The 16623-nt window shown below is 42.0% G+C and overlaps 1 protein-coding gene across 1 annotated transcript; it reads left to right on the top strand.

Annotated features, from left to right (window-relative positions):
- The first annotated feature begins 1476 nt into the window (after positions 1–1476).
- On the top strand, positions 1477–15253 carry st3gal2 (ST3 beta-galactoside alpha-2,3-sialyltransferase 2). Its single transcript, XM_085414698.1, has 7 exons — positions 1477–2159; positions 8742–8801; positions 9237–9370; positions 11036–11215; positions 11529–11574; positions 12041–12160; positions 12247–15253. The coding sequence occupies exons 1-7, from the start codon at positions 1761–1763 to the stop codon at positions 12418–12420; spliced, it is 1113 nt and encodes a 370-aa protein (XP_085270824.1). The 5' UTR covers positions 1477–1760; the 3' UTR covers positions 12421–15253.
- The last annotated feature ends 1370 nt before the right edge of the window (positions 15254–16623 follow it).

Raw genomic sequence — 16623 nt, 5'->3', positions numbered from 1 at the left:
TTAGTGCATTTGGCAGACGGTGTGCAAACCTAGCTTTGCACCATACACACATTAAATCACAGGCATAAAGATGTGCACATACACACATAGTCTGGGGTAGAGGACAGATGCTACGCCCTCCCCTCCTCCCGTCATCCTCTCAAAGCCAGCTGGAGAGAAGATGAGATTTGGGGCTGATTGGTTTTGTCTATTTTTCCATCACGCCCTGTGCGCCTCACTCCATCCACCACTTTCGCCTTTCCACGGCGCAGCCTCATCCATGGACAAATAGTCATCATAAAAATCTGACATCTGTACCAGTTTGAAATGAACAGTGACAGGACTTCTTGACTGATTTTTATTTCTGAACTGTGGATGCCAAATTGGTGAAACATCAGTGAGGTGATAGAAGGAAATGCTGTATTCCTTTACAGCGTGTGATGAAAACTATCGCAAAGGGTTCTTTTTTATACACTTCTTTTTCATTACAATTTCATCATAACACACAAAGAACTGAAACTTTCTATACTAACTTTTAAGACGTTGTGTTTGAGGAGAGCGTAAAGAAGAGCCACATCAGAGGAGAGCTTTAATCTTAACGCAGTTGTTCTCAGTCAAGTAGCTCAGCGTTCCTCAGTGGCAGATTCAGACAATGGAGTGAAAAAGGTAAAAGAAAAAAAGGAGAGACCTTGAAAGAGGGTGACACTGGGCGAGGTGAAACTTGATAGAAAGACAAAAGGAAGAAAATAAAGGAAAAACTGGATTTTTTTTTTTTATTGTCAAGGGTGGCTAGAGCAGTGATGGAACACCCTTCAGGGCAGACCACCTCCCTTCTGCTGCTCCTCCTTCCTTCTTCCCTCCCTCTCTCCACCGCTCTCGACTAGTCTGCTGGCTGTCTTTGGCTACGTCGCTTCAGTGCAAACAGAGAGACGGAGGGAGAGAGAAAGCACAGCGCTGCGGCCAAGCTCAACATTCACACAGATGGCAGAGGAAACGAGAAAGACCTGCCGCATCCAGCTGTTGGATTTCACTGACGATGGATACTGCAGTTAATCAAATAAAAAGAGGCAGGGAAAAGTGACAGAGATCCAGACAGAGGAAGCCAGGAAAGGGAAAGTTATAAAGTTCAAAAGAGGAGGGAGTGGACGAAAGATACAAAGGTGCAAATACGCTGGGATTGTACTCGAAGCTGAAAGAGAGATCACCTCACACTGAAAACAAAGGACCTCTGAAGCAGTCTGGCTCCAGTTGTGTGTGATTCAGCGGCGACTCCTGTGTGTGTGTGTGTGTGTGTGTGTGTGTGTTCGTGTCTGTTCAGGCGTTTCAGTGTGTGAGACAAGTGCATGGCTGTGGAGCAGTTAGAGAGAGAATCCAGCGGGAGACATAGAGAAAGCGTAGGAGCTCCGGTGAGCGAACAGCTTGACTGTGAGACAGATCGACTCTGACACTATCCTTTGTATTTTTGTGTGTGTGTTTGTGCGTGTCTTTGACAGACCGATAAAGGGAGTGATTGTGTGGTCCATACTGGCAGCCAGGGGCTCGTCCCAGTCACTGTGACCAGACCGTGGTGGTTGCTTAGTGGAGGCACAGGAGGAAGAGGAGGAGGTAGTTGTGGGCTGGGGACAGTGGCAGGCCCAGGGGTGGGGACATGGCCTTGGGGGGGCCGCATACCGTCCTCCACCCTGCACCGGGATAGACGCTGGGGCTGGGGGTCCTGGAGCGGGGGCGCATCCAGGGGAGCTCCCAGAATCTCAGAGCTCAGGCCTTGGTTAAGTGGAGGGATGGTTACAGGTGGAGGTAGTACTGGGGTAGGAGGTGGATCAGAGAAAGGAGGCAGAGTGAGATGTTCCCGCAGAATCTGGGTTCTCCTCGGCTCCCTGGTTCTCATCTTTCTCACTTCCCTATTCTTGTCCGTGTCCCTTCGCGGGGGCGTCGGATTCAACTACCTGGAACCACCCGGGTGGGAAGAGTCACGGCGTGTGAAGCTCGTGCCCAGCTACATGGGTGCGCACCGCCTGTCATCACCTGATGCCCCACAGCAGAAGACGTGTGCCTGTCAGCGCTGTGTCGGGGATCCTGGAGTTTCTGATTGGTTCGATGAAAACTACGACCCGGATATCTCTCCTGTTTGGACAAGAGACAACATGCAGTTACCCTCTGATGTCTACTACTGGTGGGTGGTAAGTAACTTTAATCTCTAAAGTTATGTAAGTTAGTAACAGTCTGGAGTGTTTTTCTTTTGTTTTTTTCACATCAGCTAAAGCAGTAAATTATTGTAACATATCTCAAAGTCTGGAAAATTAATAACCTCCACAACCAGGGCTCCTACATCTTTGTAAATCTGTACTATATTAGGTGTGGTGACGCATTATTACATGTGCAAGTTTGTTTTGTTCCTGACATCTGTTTGATTTTTTTTTCTCAATATTCGAATAAAGCAAAGAGCCTATGCCCTCAATATACTACAAGTTTAATAGCTTAGCTTCTTTGCATATATACTTATTGCTCCTAATCGGTAAATATTAAGCTCTATCCAAGAGCGTGTCAGCTTAGCACAAAGACTGGAAGGCTGGAGACAGCATGGCATTTCCAAAGTAAACAAAATCTTCTTAGCAGTTCTTCTAAAGCTCACTGATTAACAGGTGTTATCGTGTTAGTTTGTTTGCCCCCTTCTAAGTGACAGCACATAATCCCTTGTAAAACCATTATAGAATAAACATGCAAGATATAAGATTAAGATTAATGAACTTTTAGTTGAATTTTGAACACAGCCTGCGTAGTTGATTCCACTGCTTCCTGTTGTTATGTTAAGTGTCTGGCTTTATAATTAACATACAAACAGAATAGTTTGTCCATACGTGATTGATACAATGTGATGTTAATATTAGCAGGGTTTGTGCCTGCCAGAGCTAAATCTCACACTGCTCCTAAGCACTAGAACAAATGCTACAGCTGTTAAGTTAGTTAATGTGTCTTATTAGCATACCGTTCTTGTTTTCACACATGTAAAAATACTTTAAATGATTGTTTTTTAAAAACGTAGTCATAAGGAACCAGAAAGAAATGTTATGAAGTCATACTTTGTCCATTCTTGAGCTATTCGTTCACTTGTGTTCATTAAAATGCCGACTTATCCCTCCACGAGTTACAGCAGCCACAGTTTTCCTGGCAGAAACCCTCAGTGTCATACAGTCTTTAAAACAACTTCATTAGGTAAACTTATAATGTTTACAATGGTTTCATTTGATTGTTGGTATATTTACATGTGAGCAATTAAATAATTTAAAGCCAGGATCTGAATTCACTTTCATAATTATTCATGGAAAAATCCAGCAATAGTAAGGGCAATAAGTTCTCCACCGCCTGTCTGAGCTCTTAGCCCTTTATCTCAGTGTTCCAGGGTCAGATGTCCCTGACTGGAAGGGAAATTGGTATCCAGTGCATGCTACCACAAGTTCATGCAAATTGTAGAAGTTTCCAAATCAGAAATTTAAAGTTCTACTTATAAATGCTATGCTGCGTTTTTTGTATATGTGGTTTAGTTACTTGTTTTGGAGTAAAACACCTGGTTTGCATACTTCACACTAAATCTGCAGACTGCGTTTGGGTGATTTAATGTTTCTAACTTCATAAAGCGAAACACAATAATAAGATCATGTATTATACTACAGCATATAGCATCATTCTCCTCTGAACCACAGTAAACAAAAATAACTTTGTGCCACTGTCTGGAGCACTATCAAGCACTTTCTATTTATGTATATAGAGAGCGTGGGGAGCTGCAAGTTACATGGAAGACATAAGTTTATAGAACACTAACACAGGGGGAGTAACACATAATAATCTTGTCCTCCTCATCCTGCCTCATCTCTGAGCCAACCAATCCCCCTCTTACAAGTCCTACATGCTTCTCAAGTATCCCTGCCAGTCATATGTGATGGTATTTGTGGAAAAGTGGAACAAATAAACAAGGTTGGCCTCTGGGTTTTCCTTAAAATGTTTTATAGTAATGTGTAAAAAACAAACAAACAAACCCCAGAATGAGTTTTTTTTTTTAGTCAAGTGTGAGACACAGGAAGCACTTAAAGGATCATTATGTAAATGCCTCCTTTTAGTTTGATTTGTAACTATTTACGTACATGCGTTGTCTCTCTATGTCCACTCAAATCTAAGTGCAAATGTGTTTGTGTGCATCTGCAGTAAGTGTCATCCAGTTTAGTGTCCTTCAGTGGCCGGGTTAGACTCTTATTTCAAAGCCGAATCCTCAGCTAAGCTCTGAAATGGCAAAAAACTGCAAACACAGGCCAACAGCTGCCAAGTCATTAGGTCACACAGGGTAACAGGGTGGTGATGAACTGGCGTGGGGGGGGGAGTGGATAGGAAAGGAATGGGCAGATCTAAAATACATTTATATTAAATTATATTAATTTAATTATATCAAATGTGGTTTCTGAATTTAATTAGTCCAGAAATGTAATCATCTGCTTTTAATGGACTTCCAATAAGTCACATTGCTTGACCACTGTAGGCAGTCATTTTAATGAACGACTTGTGTTGGTTACACCACGTATGTAATGTTGTTATTGCTTGATTTCTAATATATAGCATATACCTTGTGTGTTTGTTTGGCACCATGAACTCCTGACCTTGAAGACCCCTTAACTTGAGGTCTGGAGTGTAGTTTTGGCAGATATGTTAAAATCATTGCTAATGCTAATGGGGAGGACTCTACCTATCTTAAAATACCTTAACATTTAAATTTGGAAACTTCATAGAGAGTTTCCATATTTTTCTCTAAATTTAGAATGTTCCTTAAAATATTGTAAGAATGAACATAATGTAAATTATATTTATTAGCCTCCTATGAAGGCAAAGACAACTCACCAGGCTTTGGAGAGATAAGTGTTGTAGACAGGCAGCTGTCCTTGTTTCTGAATTACTGCAGACACAGTGAAAAGTGCCAGTTTACGTGTTGTCTGCATAAATTTAGAGTAGAAAAATGTCACAGCACCCTGAATGAAGCTTAACAATTTGCCCAGAGTGATCACAAGGCATGTAAATAATTCAAATTCATGCGGCCTCTCCTGCAGAGGGTACTGCGGAGAATAAAAACTTGACTAGAACTTAATTAGAATATTATATCTGTTTGAAAAGAGAAACCCTGCATATCACAGTCAAGAATTGTTGGACTGCTGGAATTAGTTGTGCGGAAATTTGCTGAGAATTACAATCGCAGACATACTCCAGAGTCTTTAATTGAGTCATGCGTGAATTCTGACTTTTTCAAAAGAATTGACATCAAACCTAAAAGGCAAGCCTTATTTAGCAACTACACAATATTTATTCTCTCACACTGCAGTCAGCAGATTTCCACTCTCTAATCAATACATCCATTTTAACTTAACAGGAATTAATGGATGGCTGGGTGGAGAATGGAGAGAGGAATGGCCACAGACCTCAAGAGTAATAATGGCTTGCTGTCTAGTGTCTTGCCTGCTGTTTATATGGTTGTGTTTCGAGCTAGTATTATCTTTGAGCGCTGTAATGTAAAGTAAGGATGACTTACAGTCCTTGCATTTGGGAATCAGAAAACAGAAAAAGACATTGTTTCCTGGTAAAGACTTTTATGAGGCAGACTTCAGCAATTCACAGTAGGGATCATCTGTGTAGCTGCTCCCTAGTCAGTTACCTCCTTTTATTTCTTCTGAGAGAACCTCTTCAGTCCAAAAGTGATTTGTTATGGGAAGTCTATGCACCCGATGCAACCAGTGAAAAAAAACACTTCTCCTTTGTTATTTGATTTGTTTGTTTTTAGTATTGGTCGACTTTCTTTTATTCCCAAATCCAATAGCAGCGCTATAAAGAAATGAAAACAAGCGATTAATGCGTATTCGTGATTGGACCTCTTCAATCAAACCTAATGTGCAAATGTGTACTCCTGCCTCAGGAGAGGCACAATGCAAGCACGCAGTGAAAGAAACATTTTAAGCATTTCAGTCTGTTGCCGTAGACACAAACTCTCCAATGTTATAATTGTACTTTTTAAGGTAATTTTACAATTTCTTTTAAAATTTGCACACTGGGCATCTGTCTCTAATTTTATAACAGGGCTAATTTTGAATATCTAATGTGGCTTCTGGAAACAGCAGTGAAATCTTGTTTCAATGGAAAAAGAAAAATTAGAGTTCCTTGGATGCAGTTGCCAGGAAACTTTGGGAGTCAGAAGACGGCTGACATGAAGGAAGCTCGACAGCATCCAGCTATGCTGCCAGAAAACAAACGCCAAAAATTAGTAGCCCCTGAACAACAGCGGTATCGAATGCCAAGCTGGCTCTGGCATCGTGTATGCAGTCAGAGACCGAGGAAGGCAAAGGGATGGATGGATCAAGGAGGATTGAAAAAACAGAGACAAAGACACAATAGCAGAGAGGCAACAGCAAGAGAAACAAAGTCAGAAGGTGTGAAAGAAAGATTAGTGGACTCTGATCAGGGCTTATGATCTGCCTCGTGCACAAGCAACCCAGAGAGAAAAGGAGATGAAGATAGACAAGAGGAGCAGCAGTAAGGCAGAGCGGAAAGGGGAAGTTAAAGAGCAGGAGTTAGACATGCGGGCAAAAAGGCTGATAGAGAAGATGCATGAATGAAAATCTTGAAGACTGAGATCTGTGTTGGAAGAAGCGAATTAAGGGCACTGGTGGGTGCAAAGGAAGGGGTGACAAAGGAGTGTGAAAATGAAGATTGCTGTGTGTGGGAGAGACAGAGAAAAGATGGTTATGGATAGGAGGAGCCATGCTTCAGCTGCCAATACCCCGATGGATATCCATAGGATGCCATAAACTGCATTCTTTGTTTATAGGTTGTTGTTTTGTTTTGTTTTTTTACATTTGTGCAGGTGCTTGTTTTATCTTTTCACGCATGATTGCACATTTGCCTGTGTGGTTTGGCAGATGCTCAAATGAGCCAGGATTTATTTTTTGCCTCTTAATTGGACAACTTCTGTTTGGTAAATGGTAAATGGTAAATGGCCTGTATTTATATAGCGCTTTACTAGTCCCTAAGGACCCCAAAGCGCTTTACATATCCAGTCATCCACCCATTCACACACACATTCACACACTGGCGATAGCAAGCTACATTGTAGCCACAGCCACCCTGGGGCGCACTGACAGAGGCGAGGCTGCCGGACACTGGCGCCACCGGGCCCTCTGTTAGTTGGTAAGCATCATCATACCACAAAAGGGCACTCAAACCGTGATCCAGAGAAATGAAAAACACTCTTACTGACATGAATAAAGCAAACAATTTTTTTTTCTTAACTGTAAACATGTGGCTTCAATATACTTCATGCCCTTTAAGATCACTTGTCGATGTAAAGCGACTGGTGCCTGCCCAAGAAAGCTTTGAAGTTAAAGGATAAGTTAAAAAACGGGCATTTCGTGAGTTAAAGCTTTAAAAATGAAGGGTGCCTCCATGCTAGCAACACTGAGAGGCTATAATTAGGCACAGCAATGCTTTGAGCTAAATGCTAATGTCACGATGCTAACATGCTGGAAGCGATTAACATTTTAAAATTACCATTAAACCAAAGCAGAGCTGAGGTTGATGAAAATCTGGTTAGTGTTTGGAGGGGCGTTTTTTGTTTTTAAGTATTTGATTAAGTGAAATTTACCAAATCATTTACCAAGAAATTAATATTTTCACATGTGGCAGGTGACACCCAGATTGTTCTGCTGGTGCTGCTGTCACTTTTTTCGCCTATAGATGAAACTAGTTTGCACGCTCAAGGACTCAAGAAGTAGTCACGCCCATGGTCTCTTACCATAGTCTCATGTGTTGAAATGCCATAATTTATTATGGCATAATTGTCTTGGCATAATTTATACATGCCAAGACGGTTTAAGCGCTTTTTAAAGTTCACCGGTTTAAAAGCTATTAAGGCTTCACATTAAAACGGCTTCAAAAGTCAGCAGCCACAGGTCAGAGGGTAGACTGATACTTCTGTGCTCATTTCAAATGTGCCCTGTAAAATGGTGGAGCTTTTAAGTATGGTAATTTTGTGAGGTGCCGTGCTTTATTTTTTTTCTAAGTGACCTTCCTCATTAAAATTATAATGGACTCTGTTTAAGCTAAAGCGCTTAGATTATTATTCATGTTTTCTGACAAGCTGATGAACAATGCATTAAACCCATTTTCACAGTAGCCAAAGGCAGGAACTTAATCTGAGGGTGTTTTTTTTTCAATGTAAAACACCAGTAGCTTCACATTTATGGTGTTATTTATCCATTAATCCTCTGACAGACAGCTAGCTTAAGAGCGACCTATTGTATCACTCTCCTCCTCTCTTCATCTTTCTCTGAGCTATGTTTAGATCTTATTTTTCCTCTTCTGTGCACCTTTACATTTACCAAATCTTTTTTTTAAATAATTTACTCTGAAACAACCTTTGCTTTCTTTTCTTTTTTAAAAAGATTTTCTCACTCCGCTTGTTTTTGACATGTGGACGGCAATGCCTCAGCTCCTTTGACCACAGTCTGACTGCATCCTGTCAGTCTGACACGTAGCTGTTACCTAAACACACACGCACACACTTAGGCACAAGCATCTGCTTATTTTCTCTTGAATGCAGGCGAGTGCATGCATACACATGCACACGGGCACACAGAATGTAACTAAATTTAAAGTCTCTTGTCAGATATGATTTGTCTGCAGAGGAGAAACTACACATCCTAACTATCTCTCTCTCTCTCTTGTTCTCTCTCTAGATGTTACAGCCCCAGTTTAAACCCCACAGCATCCAGCAGGTGCTGCTGAGGTTGTTCCAGGTATTTTATATTATTACTTCATCTTTCCTTTGCCGTAGTGCTTTCATATCAGCCAAGTCATTAATTCAGACTTCCGTCCAAAGACTGAGTGGAGGGGGAGCAGATTGTCTTTATTTGACATTTGGTTTATCTCAAACCTGGCTCATTCCTCTCCAGCGCGTCCGTATGACTTTTTTATATTCGGACTCTCAAAGCACTTAAAGTGCTTTCCCATAAGGATGTAGGTTTAGTCTGGCTCCCTTAGGGCTGAAGTGGTTCATGTATTTTTCATGGAGATTCTCATAAAGAATTCACCCCAATATTGAGAGCTGCATGTATTTTCACAGTCAGGTCTGAGCTGCAGTTTAGGTCGTTTTATGTGTATTTGTGATGTATTTAATTTCCTCCGTAGCTTCGGTCCAGTCTGCTTGATTTAATCATGGTTGTTTATCACAGGTGATTCCCGGAAGGTCGCCGTACGGCTCGTGGGATCCGGGACGCTGCCTGCGCTGCGCTGTGGTGGGGAACTCCGGGAACCTTCGCGGGGCCAGATATGGCGCAACCATTGATGATCACAACTACATTATGAGGTGAGAGAGACGGCTGCAACGGATAGATGAGCAGAGCAAGACAAAACAGAGTGGATGCAGGGCACTATTAGATAAAAGCACGACTCAAAGAAGTAAAATTATGCTGTAAGACCAAAGCTTGGAGGTGAAGGAGGGAGAGGAGAGGAGGGAGACAGCTGGAGGGAAGAAGAAAAAAGAGTTTATGTGGGGATTACACTGTATTCTCACTCCGCTCAGTATGTGCCATTAAAGTTCCATCATCATAGCCATCTAGATTGTGTGTGCATGTGTGTACAGGATGGGGAGGTGTACTTACAAAGAAGCAAACAGCAGATATGTGTGCGATAGCAAAAGTAATCCCAGCGTTTGTGTCCCGAGACATTTGAACTTATAGGCTGCGTCTCTGTCTCACACACACGCCCATGCACAGAGGCACATAAATCCTTTTGTGTCAGTCTGCTCCCCAGCTGTTTCCGAGCCGCACTGACGGATCACAAAGCCTGATTGTTCTTAAACAATCCAGCTCATGAGCACAGCTATATGTAGTTTCCTGCACTGCGCGCGAGTTAGTGTCGAGGACACATGCCGGTGCCATGAAACACTCAGCAGGAGTGACTGATATAATGTGTTTTTGCCTGCTATAGGCAATGGAATCCATTAGAGCTGCATTCTCAATAGACCCGTGTGGGCAGCCTGCAACTTCCATCTCCTGCTACGATTTCTTAATGCTGTGCTTTGATTTTCATTTGTTTTTCAACCAGCTTGACCCACAAAAGTCCCCCTCACTATCACCACCCACCGCCTGTCTGCGTGCTTTTTAACTCCTGCTGTGTGAACAACATCTGTTTTGTTCACTGGCATATGGTAAGGTGAAGTCAGTAGCCACCTTTTTAATTCCAAGTGCAACCAACTGTTTACATAAATGGATCACTCCTCCAGACAGTGAGTCACAGCTACTGTAAATACAATGAATGGCTCAAACGCAGCTGAGCGATTAGTTACTGTCTGACTGATTTTCCTGCATATAATATACATTACTGTATACTCTGCATATGTGTACCTGATACAGTGTGACTGTGATAAACGTAAAGTGTTTTCACTGCTATGGGAGCTGTGCTATGATGTAGAGAACAAGTAAACAAACAGTCGCTGAGAACAGCGCTCTATAGGTGAAGAACTTGTTTGTGTGACCTTGAATCAAACTGCATTCAGCAGCAAAACACTGAAACACTGAAATCACCTCAGCTGTAAAGTGTGACAAACTGAGCCCATTTTCTTTTATGACATGCTTTATTTTTACTTTATTTAAGTTAAGCACATTTTAAACAACTGTATTGTTTGCTCTCAAACTTATTTTATCAGTTACAAAATTGCTGAATAACACGCAAGCTGATATCTGTATACCAATATATCTGCCATAGACCCATAATAGCCTAAATTAGTATCTATATTGAGCTCTATGAGGTCATGAAGTCATTCTTCAAGAAATTGATTCCAGCAACATGAGCAGGAATTGCATCAGGAATTTGGCAAGTCAGTGTGAAATTAAATCCATGTGAAGGTACTCTGGCACCAGTTTGAGTCCAGCTGGAGGTAAAACCCAAGGCCTCACACACCAATTTCTAACAGCCTGTGACCTGATGATGTTCATCTCTCACGCTGTTCCCCCGTCACACTCTCTCCTAGGATAAATCTGGCACCCACAGTGGGCTACGAGGAAGACGCGGGCAGCCACACCACTCACCACTTCATGTACCCAGAGAGTGCCAAAAACCTGGCAGCCAACGTCAGCTTCGTGCTCGTTCCCTTCAAAACACTGGATCTGGTCTGGATCACCAGCGCTCTGTCCACGGGCCAGATTCGATTGTAAGACAAGACACGTGCACGCAGATATGCATAAGCATGGATTAAGACATGTCAAATACTGCTTGCAGCACAGGGATGTTGAAACTTGCCATTTGACTTCAGGGCACACAGACACACAGAAGAGTATCTTTGGGGAATAAATAAAATTTTCTTAACACACATGCACTGACACGTGGAGTGGAGATGTGAGAAGCCAGAGAGTTTTTGGGGTGGAACAATCTGCCAGCTGTCAATCATCCAGAATTCATAGCTCCAGCAATCACATAAAGTGCTGATTGAATGTAGTCAATCAATTTCTCTCTCTCCCTCTCAGTACTTACGCTCCAGTGAAGCAGTTCCTCCGAGTAGATAAAGACAAGGTATGTATTTTCATTGAGTGCAATTAATTTTGGCCATTTTCTCACACACACACACACACACACACACACACACACACACACACACACACACACACACACACACACACACACACACACAAAGAGGGAACCTGGTCTGCTACAACTGTTTCGCCCCATTCCCATTGTTGATGAAGGATTACAGTTGGATTATAAACCCTTCCTTTGTTTTCACTAATCTGCTCGTTTTTGGGTATTTTTAATCCGTGAAAATAAATAAACTCAGACTAATCCCTGTCATGTGAAGACTTGGCAAATATCTTCGCCTGGTCAGAGACTCAGTTTTAATTTATTTAAAAAAATTTTTACAGCATCTTTGTGGCCGACCCAAAATTATAGATTTAAAAGACTTACTTGCTTTGATTTCACAGTGAATAAGACTTTATCTTATGGTATCTTCCCTTTCTCTACATGTCCCTCCATGACCCAGGTCCAGATCTTCAACCCAGCATTCTTTAAATACATCCACGACCGCTGGACTAGACATCATGGCCGCTACCCCTCCACTGGGATGCTAGTGCTGTTCTTTGCTCTGCACGTCTGTGATGAGGTCTGTTCTTCTTCTTTCTCTCTCTGCATTTGCATCAACGTGGCACTTGTGTCCTATGTCTTGTTTTAACTTCTGCTCTCCTCTAGGTGAACGTGTTTGGTTTCGGTGCAGACAGCCGTGGAAACTGGCACCACTACTGGGAACAGAACCGCTACTCCGGAGAATTCAGGAAGACCGGCGTCCACGACGCAGACTACGAAGCCCAGATCATTGAGCGGCTGGCCAAAGCCGGCAAAATCACAGTCTTTCCTGGAAAATAACCAGCAAACCAGCCTGCATATATCTAAAGTTTAGTGTTAGAGGGCTGGTTCAGCAAACAGACACTATACAGGCTGCTTACATCATGTTTTTGCTTTCACTTACCTGCACAAGTTTAGGTTCTCAGCTGAAATAAAACCAAATGGCTACGGAAGACGAGACAAAGTGATCACAGTTGGTACTCAACACTTTACTCCGTTCACTTTCCCCTCATATTAAATGAATACCCTCTGTTGAGCTGCAGGTCGCATCTGTTAAGTAGCTACGAACAACTATTGTGTAGATCCAACGTGACTCTTTTCGCTGCTCTAAAAGTGGGAGTTGAGACTCAAATTAGAAGCAAAAGGCTCAGGATTTCACGTGGGCTGCGTTTGGACTGAAAGTCAAGGCAAAGGACAGTACAAACACAGGTATGAGGGCCCATGGAGGAAAACCTAACCAATGACAATAAATACTGACTTTGTTTGCAGCGTGGAGGATGCTGGAGAAGGAAACGGAGGAAAAACATGTCCCACTTTTGGACTAAATCCAGAGGAAATATTCACCTTGGATGACAACCTAATCCTCAATAAATAACAGAGACACGCCATCATATGTACTGAAAAGACGACAGAAGCTGAACGGTCAGCGTCTAGAGAAATGTTGTTCTACATCGTTTGTTGTTCCCCTTGTTAGGTACAGACCTTCAGAAAAGGCTGAGGTTGCAGACGCAAAAGTGTAATGTTGGACATTTAAAGGACGCCAGAACTTAAAAGGCCACTTCATAAACAGTTGTTCTTCTCAAATCTTGACAATTTTCACTGTAAACTCATATTTATGTGGTTTCTACTGGAGAAGACAGTGTTATAAGGACTTTGTCTGACAGTGATGGGTTGTAAAATGGTTCCTTAAAAGACAGTGTGTGATTGCTCTGGGTTTATAGCATATGACTGTCCTCTAAAGTCCCCAGAGTCCTTACAGTCTCAGCAAGGCATTAGCACCATGCAGCTGACCCACAGAAGCACAATGGAGACTTTTGCCTTTCAGCCATTCTGACTCAGAAAGATTACTGCAGCACTAGCACCGCATCCTGCTTTTAAATGCCACAACAACCACAGGCCCCTGCTACAGCCTTTATTCACATTCAGACTCGGAGAGGAAATGTTCTGGGAGAATGACGCTTTGACTGTGGTGAGGCCAAAAGCCCATCTCCGGGGATTTTATGTTTGGATGGAGGCATGCTGGTGTCTGGGCCCCGAGTTTAATCCTCATGTGGTCTGTCCAGGTCTAATTTGGGAGAAGAGGACTAAAAACAAAGAGCTGGGGCTTGTAGAAACAGACTGACAAAGCCGGCATGAGAAGCAGAAAACGAAGAAGGCGTCGCGTCGCTGCTGTTTATGTGCAGCCGCTTGCACAGTGCTACTCAAACTCACCGCTCTGGTTTGGAAAAGATGGAGAAGCTAAGACTTCTGGCAACCTCCCACACCTCAGTGGAGTTAGAAACTGTTCGGAGCACTTCATCCCAAATTAAGGCCCATTTAATGGAGTGAAAGAAACCTCCACCAGATATTAGAGTTATTAACTCATAAGTAGCTCAGCATCATTAACCACTAGCTCCAGTCCCTCTTCAACCAATTAAAACTTTCAGCTGTGTCTGGAGGGGGCGGAGCTACCAGTCGCCTTACACTTGACCTCTCTGCCATAAAACTGCACATCCTGTCCCGTTGTTTTCATCGTGATGACATCCCACCCCCCCGCAGAACGCAGAGTTCATGCTTAGCTTTGTTTGATTTGAGGGATTTACAGGATCACCTTAGAAAAAAAATGTGTTTCTGTCACCATCAAGTAGTAGTGATTTACTTGTGATATTCGCCATTGTTAGTTGATATGTCTTTAACAAGAAAACAAGCAAATGATAGTTTAGGATGTGCTGCTAGACCATTTCTAGAGGAGAGGTAGATGGGCGAAAGTATTTGGTTTAAGCTGAGGTTGTAAATTCATCCTTGGAGATGTGGTCATAAAGAGGTGGAGGCTGAAAATGAAAGGTACTCAGGGTTCCTACGCAGGTCTGTAAAACATGAAGAAAAACTGGCAGAGTGAACTCAACTCGCTCTTCACTCGCACCTAATGCAGTTATACTGATTTGAATCATTATCGTAAACGCAGCATTTGTACTGAGAGCTGTGGCTTTGAAACTTTATGTGCTTTTCTTTGTTTTCTTTCATATATATAATGTTACAAATATGGATGCCCATATTAAATATTGCCAAATTTTCAAGTAATAAGGTAAGCTTCTATAAAAGTAACTGCTGTGAGCTCTAATCCCAGATGTTACACAGTTCTAAAGGCTTAGTTTAATGTTTTTTTCTGCTCTTGTGTCTATCTGATGTCAGCTTGGTGCATATTTCCTTATATGGGCAGCCACAGCTCTGGCTTTCCTACAATCCGGATGTTCAGTCTGACGTCACTAGCCGTGTCTGGGCCTAAACTCCGCTGCAGGTCCATATATCAAATGATCACTATGGCATTACTGAGAGTTGAAAAACTGTCTAAAGTCTTTCATCTTTAATAAAATGATCAGCGTTCTGCTCTACCAGGTGTAACAATTGAGTTTAACATCCAGGCATCCATGAAAACGGAATTTATGACATTTAACGGAGTTAGAAGTTAGCAGGGAGTTAGCTAGCTTCTATCTAAATACAATATAGCATGTCCTGACTGCGGGGTTTTGGAAACAAATTAAAACGTACAGCTCTGCTATCACTTCCAGCATAAATGAAGACAGAAAACTAGACAGCAGTGACGTTTGTAGGGTTACTGAAGTTTGGCTAGCTGCTATATAATGATGTGCTACGTGACCGCTAGCGACACAGCTATGTTAGCGTAATATAAACAAGCTAACTTTTTTTCCACTCGATAAAAGTTAACGTGAGTGTTCTCGGTGGTCAGGAACAAATGTAATCGCATGGCAGGATGCTGTAAAAGGACCAAACTTCAGCCAGGAGAACAACTGAGATAATCCATCCACAATACGAAGTTAGTCATTCATATACTGCTGCATGGGCTGGGCTGTAGTTACATCCTAAGGTTTTAAAAACTGAGCTTAAATAAATGATTAGTGGTAATAAAAGCCGAGGGAGGTCAACAGTGATCACTGACTGTTTTAGGAGCTTTTTGAGATCAAATAGAAGAAAATACATAACATTAAACATGTTAACAACACAAAAGCCATATTAAACGCAGACTACTTTAGACCCGGAAGTAGGATTCGTCGCGTCATCACTGAACAACCAGATAAGAAGGCAAGGGTGCAAGACAGCCAATCACAACAAAGAGGCCAGAATGTTTCATTTAGATGATGCGCTGGGTGGCTATTTAAGATAAGATAAGATAGAACTTTATTAATCCCTCGGGTGGGTTCCTCTGGGAAATTCGAAATATTTAAAGGGCCAGTATAAGGTAAATTATTGAAAACATTTTTTAAACTGCTAATCAAGCAGAAACCACAACAGAAAATGAGCATTAATGGCCCCTTTTAACATTTTCTTTAAATTTCTTTGATAATATTTCTGTCAGTCACAGGCTCGATTCAGTGGTGAGTTGTCAAACTGTAAGTCATAAATTACTTAAAGGGTCTAAACACTTAGTTTCAAATTTACATATTTCAAAAATAGTATTAAATATTTATGAGGAAACCAACAACATTCAGAGTTAAAGGCATCCTGTGGAGTTTTTGACCACTGGCAAGATTATGGAGCAGCGTGTCCTGTTTTCATACATCTAAAATTAGAAAATGTAGTAATATAATGGTTTTCCCTGCTGATGGCTTTTAGTTTTTTTGTTTTGTTTTGTGTTTAAATCAGCTTTGTTAATGTTTTACGAATAGGAAAAAGCATTGAGCTGGGCTGTTAGATCTGCAGGATATGCTTACAGAGAAACAAAACCTTTGCAGGCCCTGTCGCCGCTGTTGCTCTATGAGGTTCCCAAAATTCACCAGCAGTGTTTTTATGTTTTTTGTTTTGTTTCATCTCACATTTTTCCACATCCGGCCTTCCTATTTTAACCCAGGGCAAACAGCACAGACAGACTCATAGAGCATGCTGCTCTGTGAGAAAAGTGCTAGGTACAGCTTGAATATTTTTCTTTATGAGTCAGCGTGTATTTAGTGACTCATAATGTGGCATGCGCTGAGTTAAAATACCAAATCTGACACCCCCCTAAAAATG

Source organism: Rhamphochromis longiceps, linkage group LG7 (genome assembly GCF_057381845.1).
Source record: "Rhamphochromis longiceps isolate RC_006_pf linkage group LG7, R_longiceps_female_GT1.1, whole genome shotgun sequence".
Lineage (NCBI taxonomy): Eukaryota > Metazoa > Chordata > Actinopteri > Cichliformes > Cichlidae > Rhamphochromis > Rhamphochromis longiceps.
This window is presented reverse-complemented; position numbering and strand designations above follow the sequence as displayed.

Excerpts from the sequence above, each read along its gene's own strand:
- st3gal2 (XM_085414698.1), top strand. The coding sequence starts at position 1,761 with ATGGTTACAGGTGGAGGTAGTACTGGGGTAGGAGGTGGATCAGAGAAA. Across the intron at positions 8,802-9,236 it reads TGCTGCTGAGGTTGTTCCAG|GTGATTCCCGGAAGGTCGCC; the intron begins GTATTTTATATT and ends TGTTTATCACAG. Across the intron at positions 11,575-12,040 it reads TCCGAGTAGATAAAGACAAG|GTCCAGATCTTCAACCCAGC; the intron begins GTATGTATTTTC and ends TCCATGACCCAG.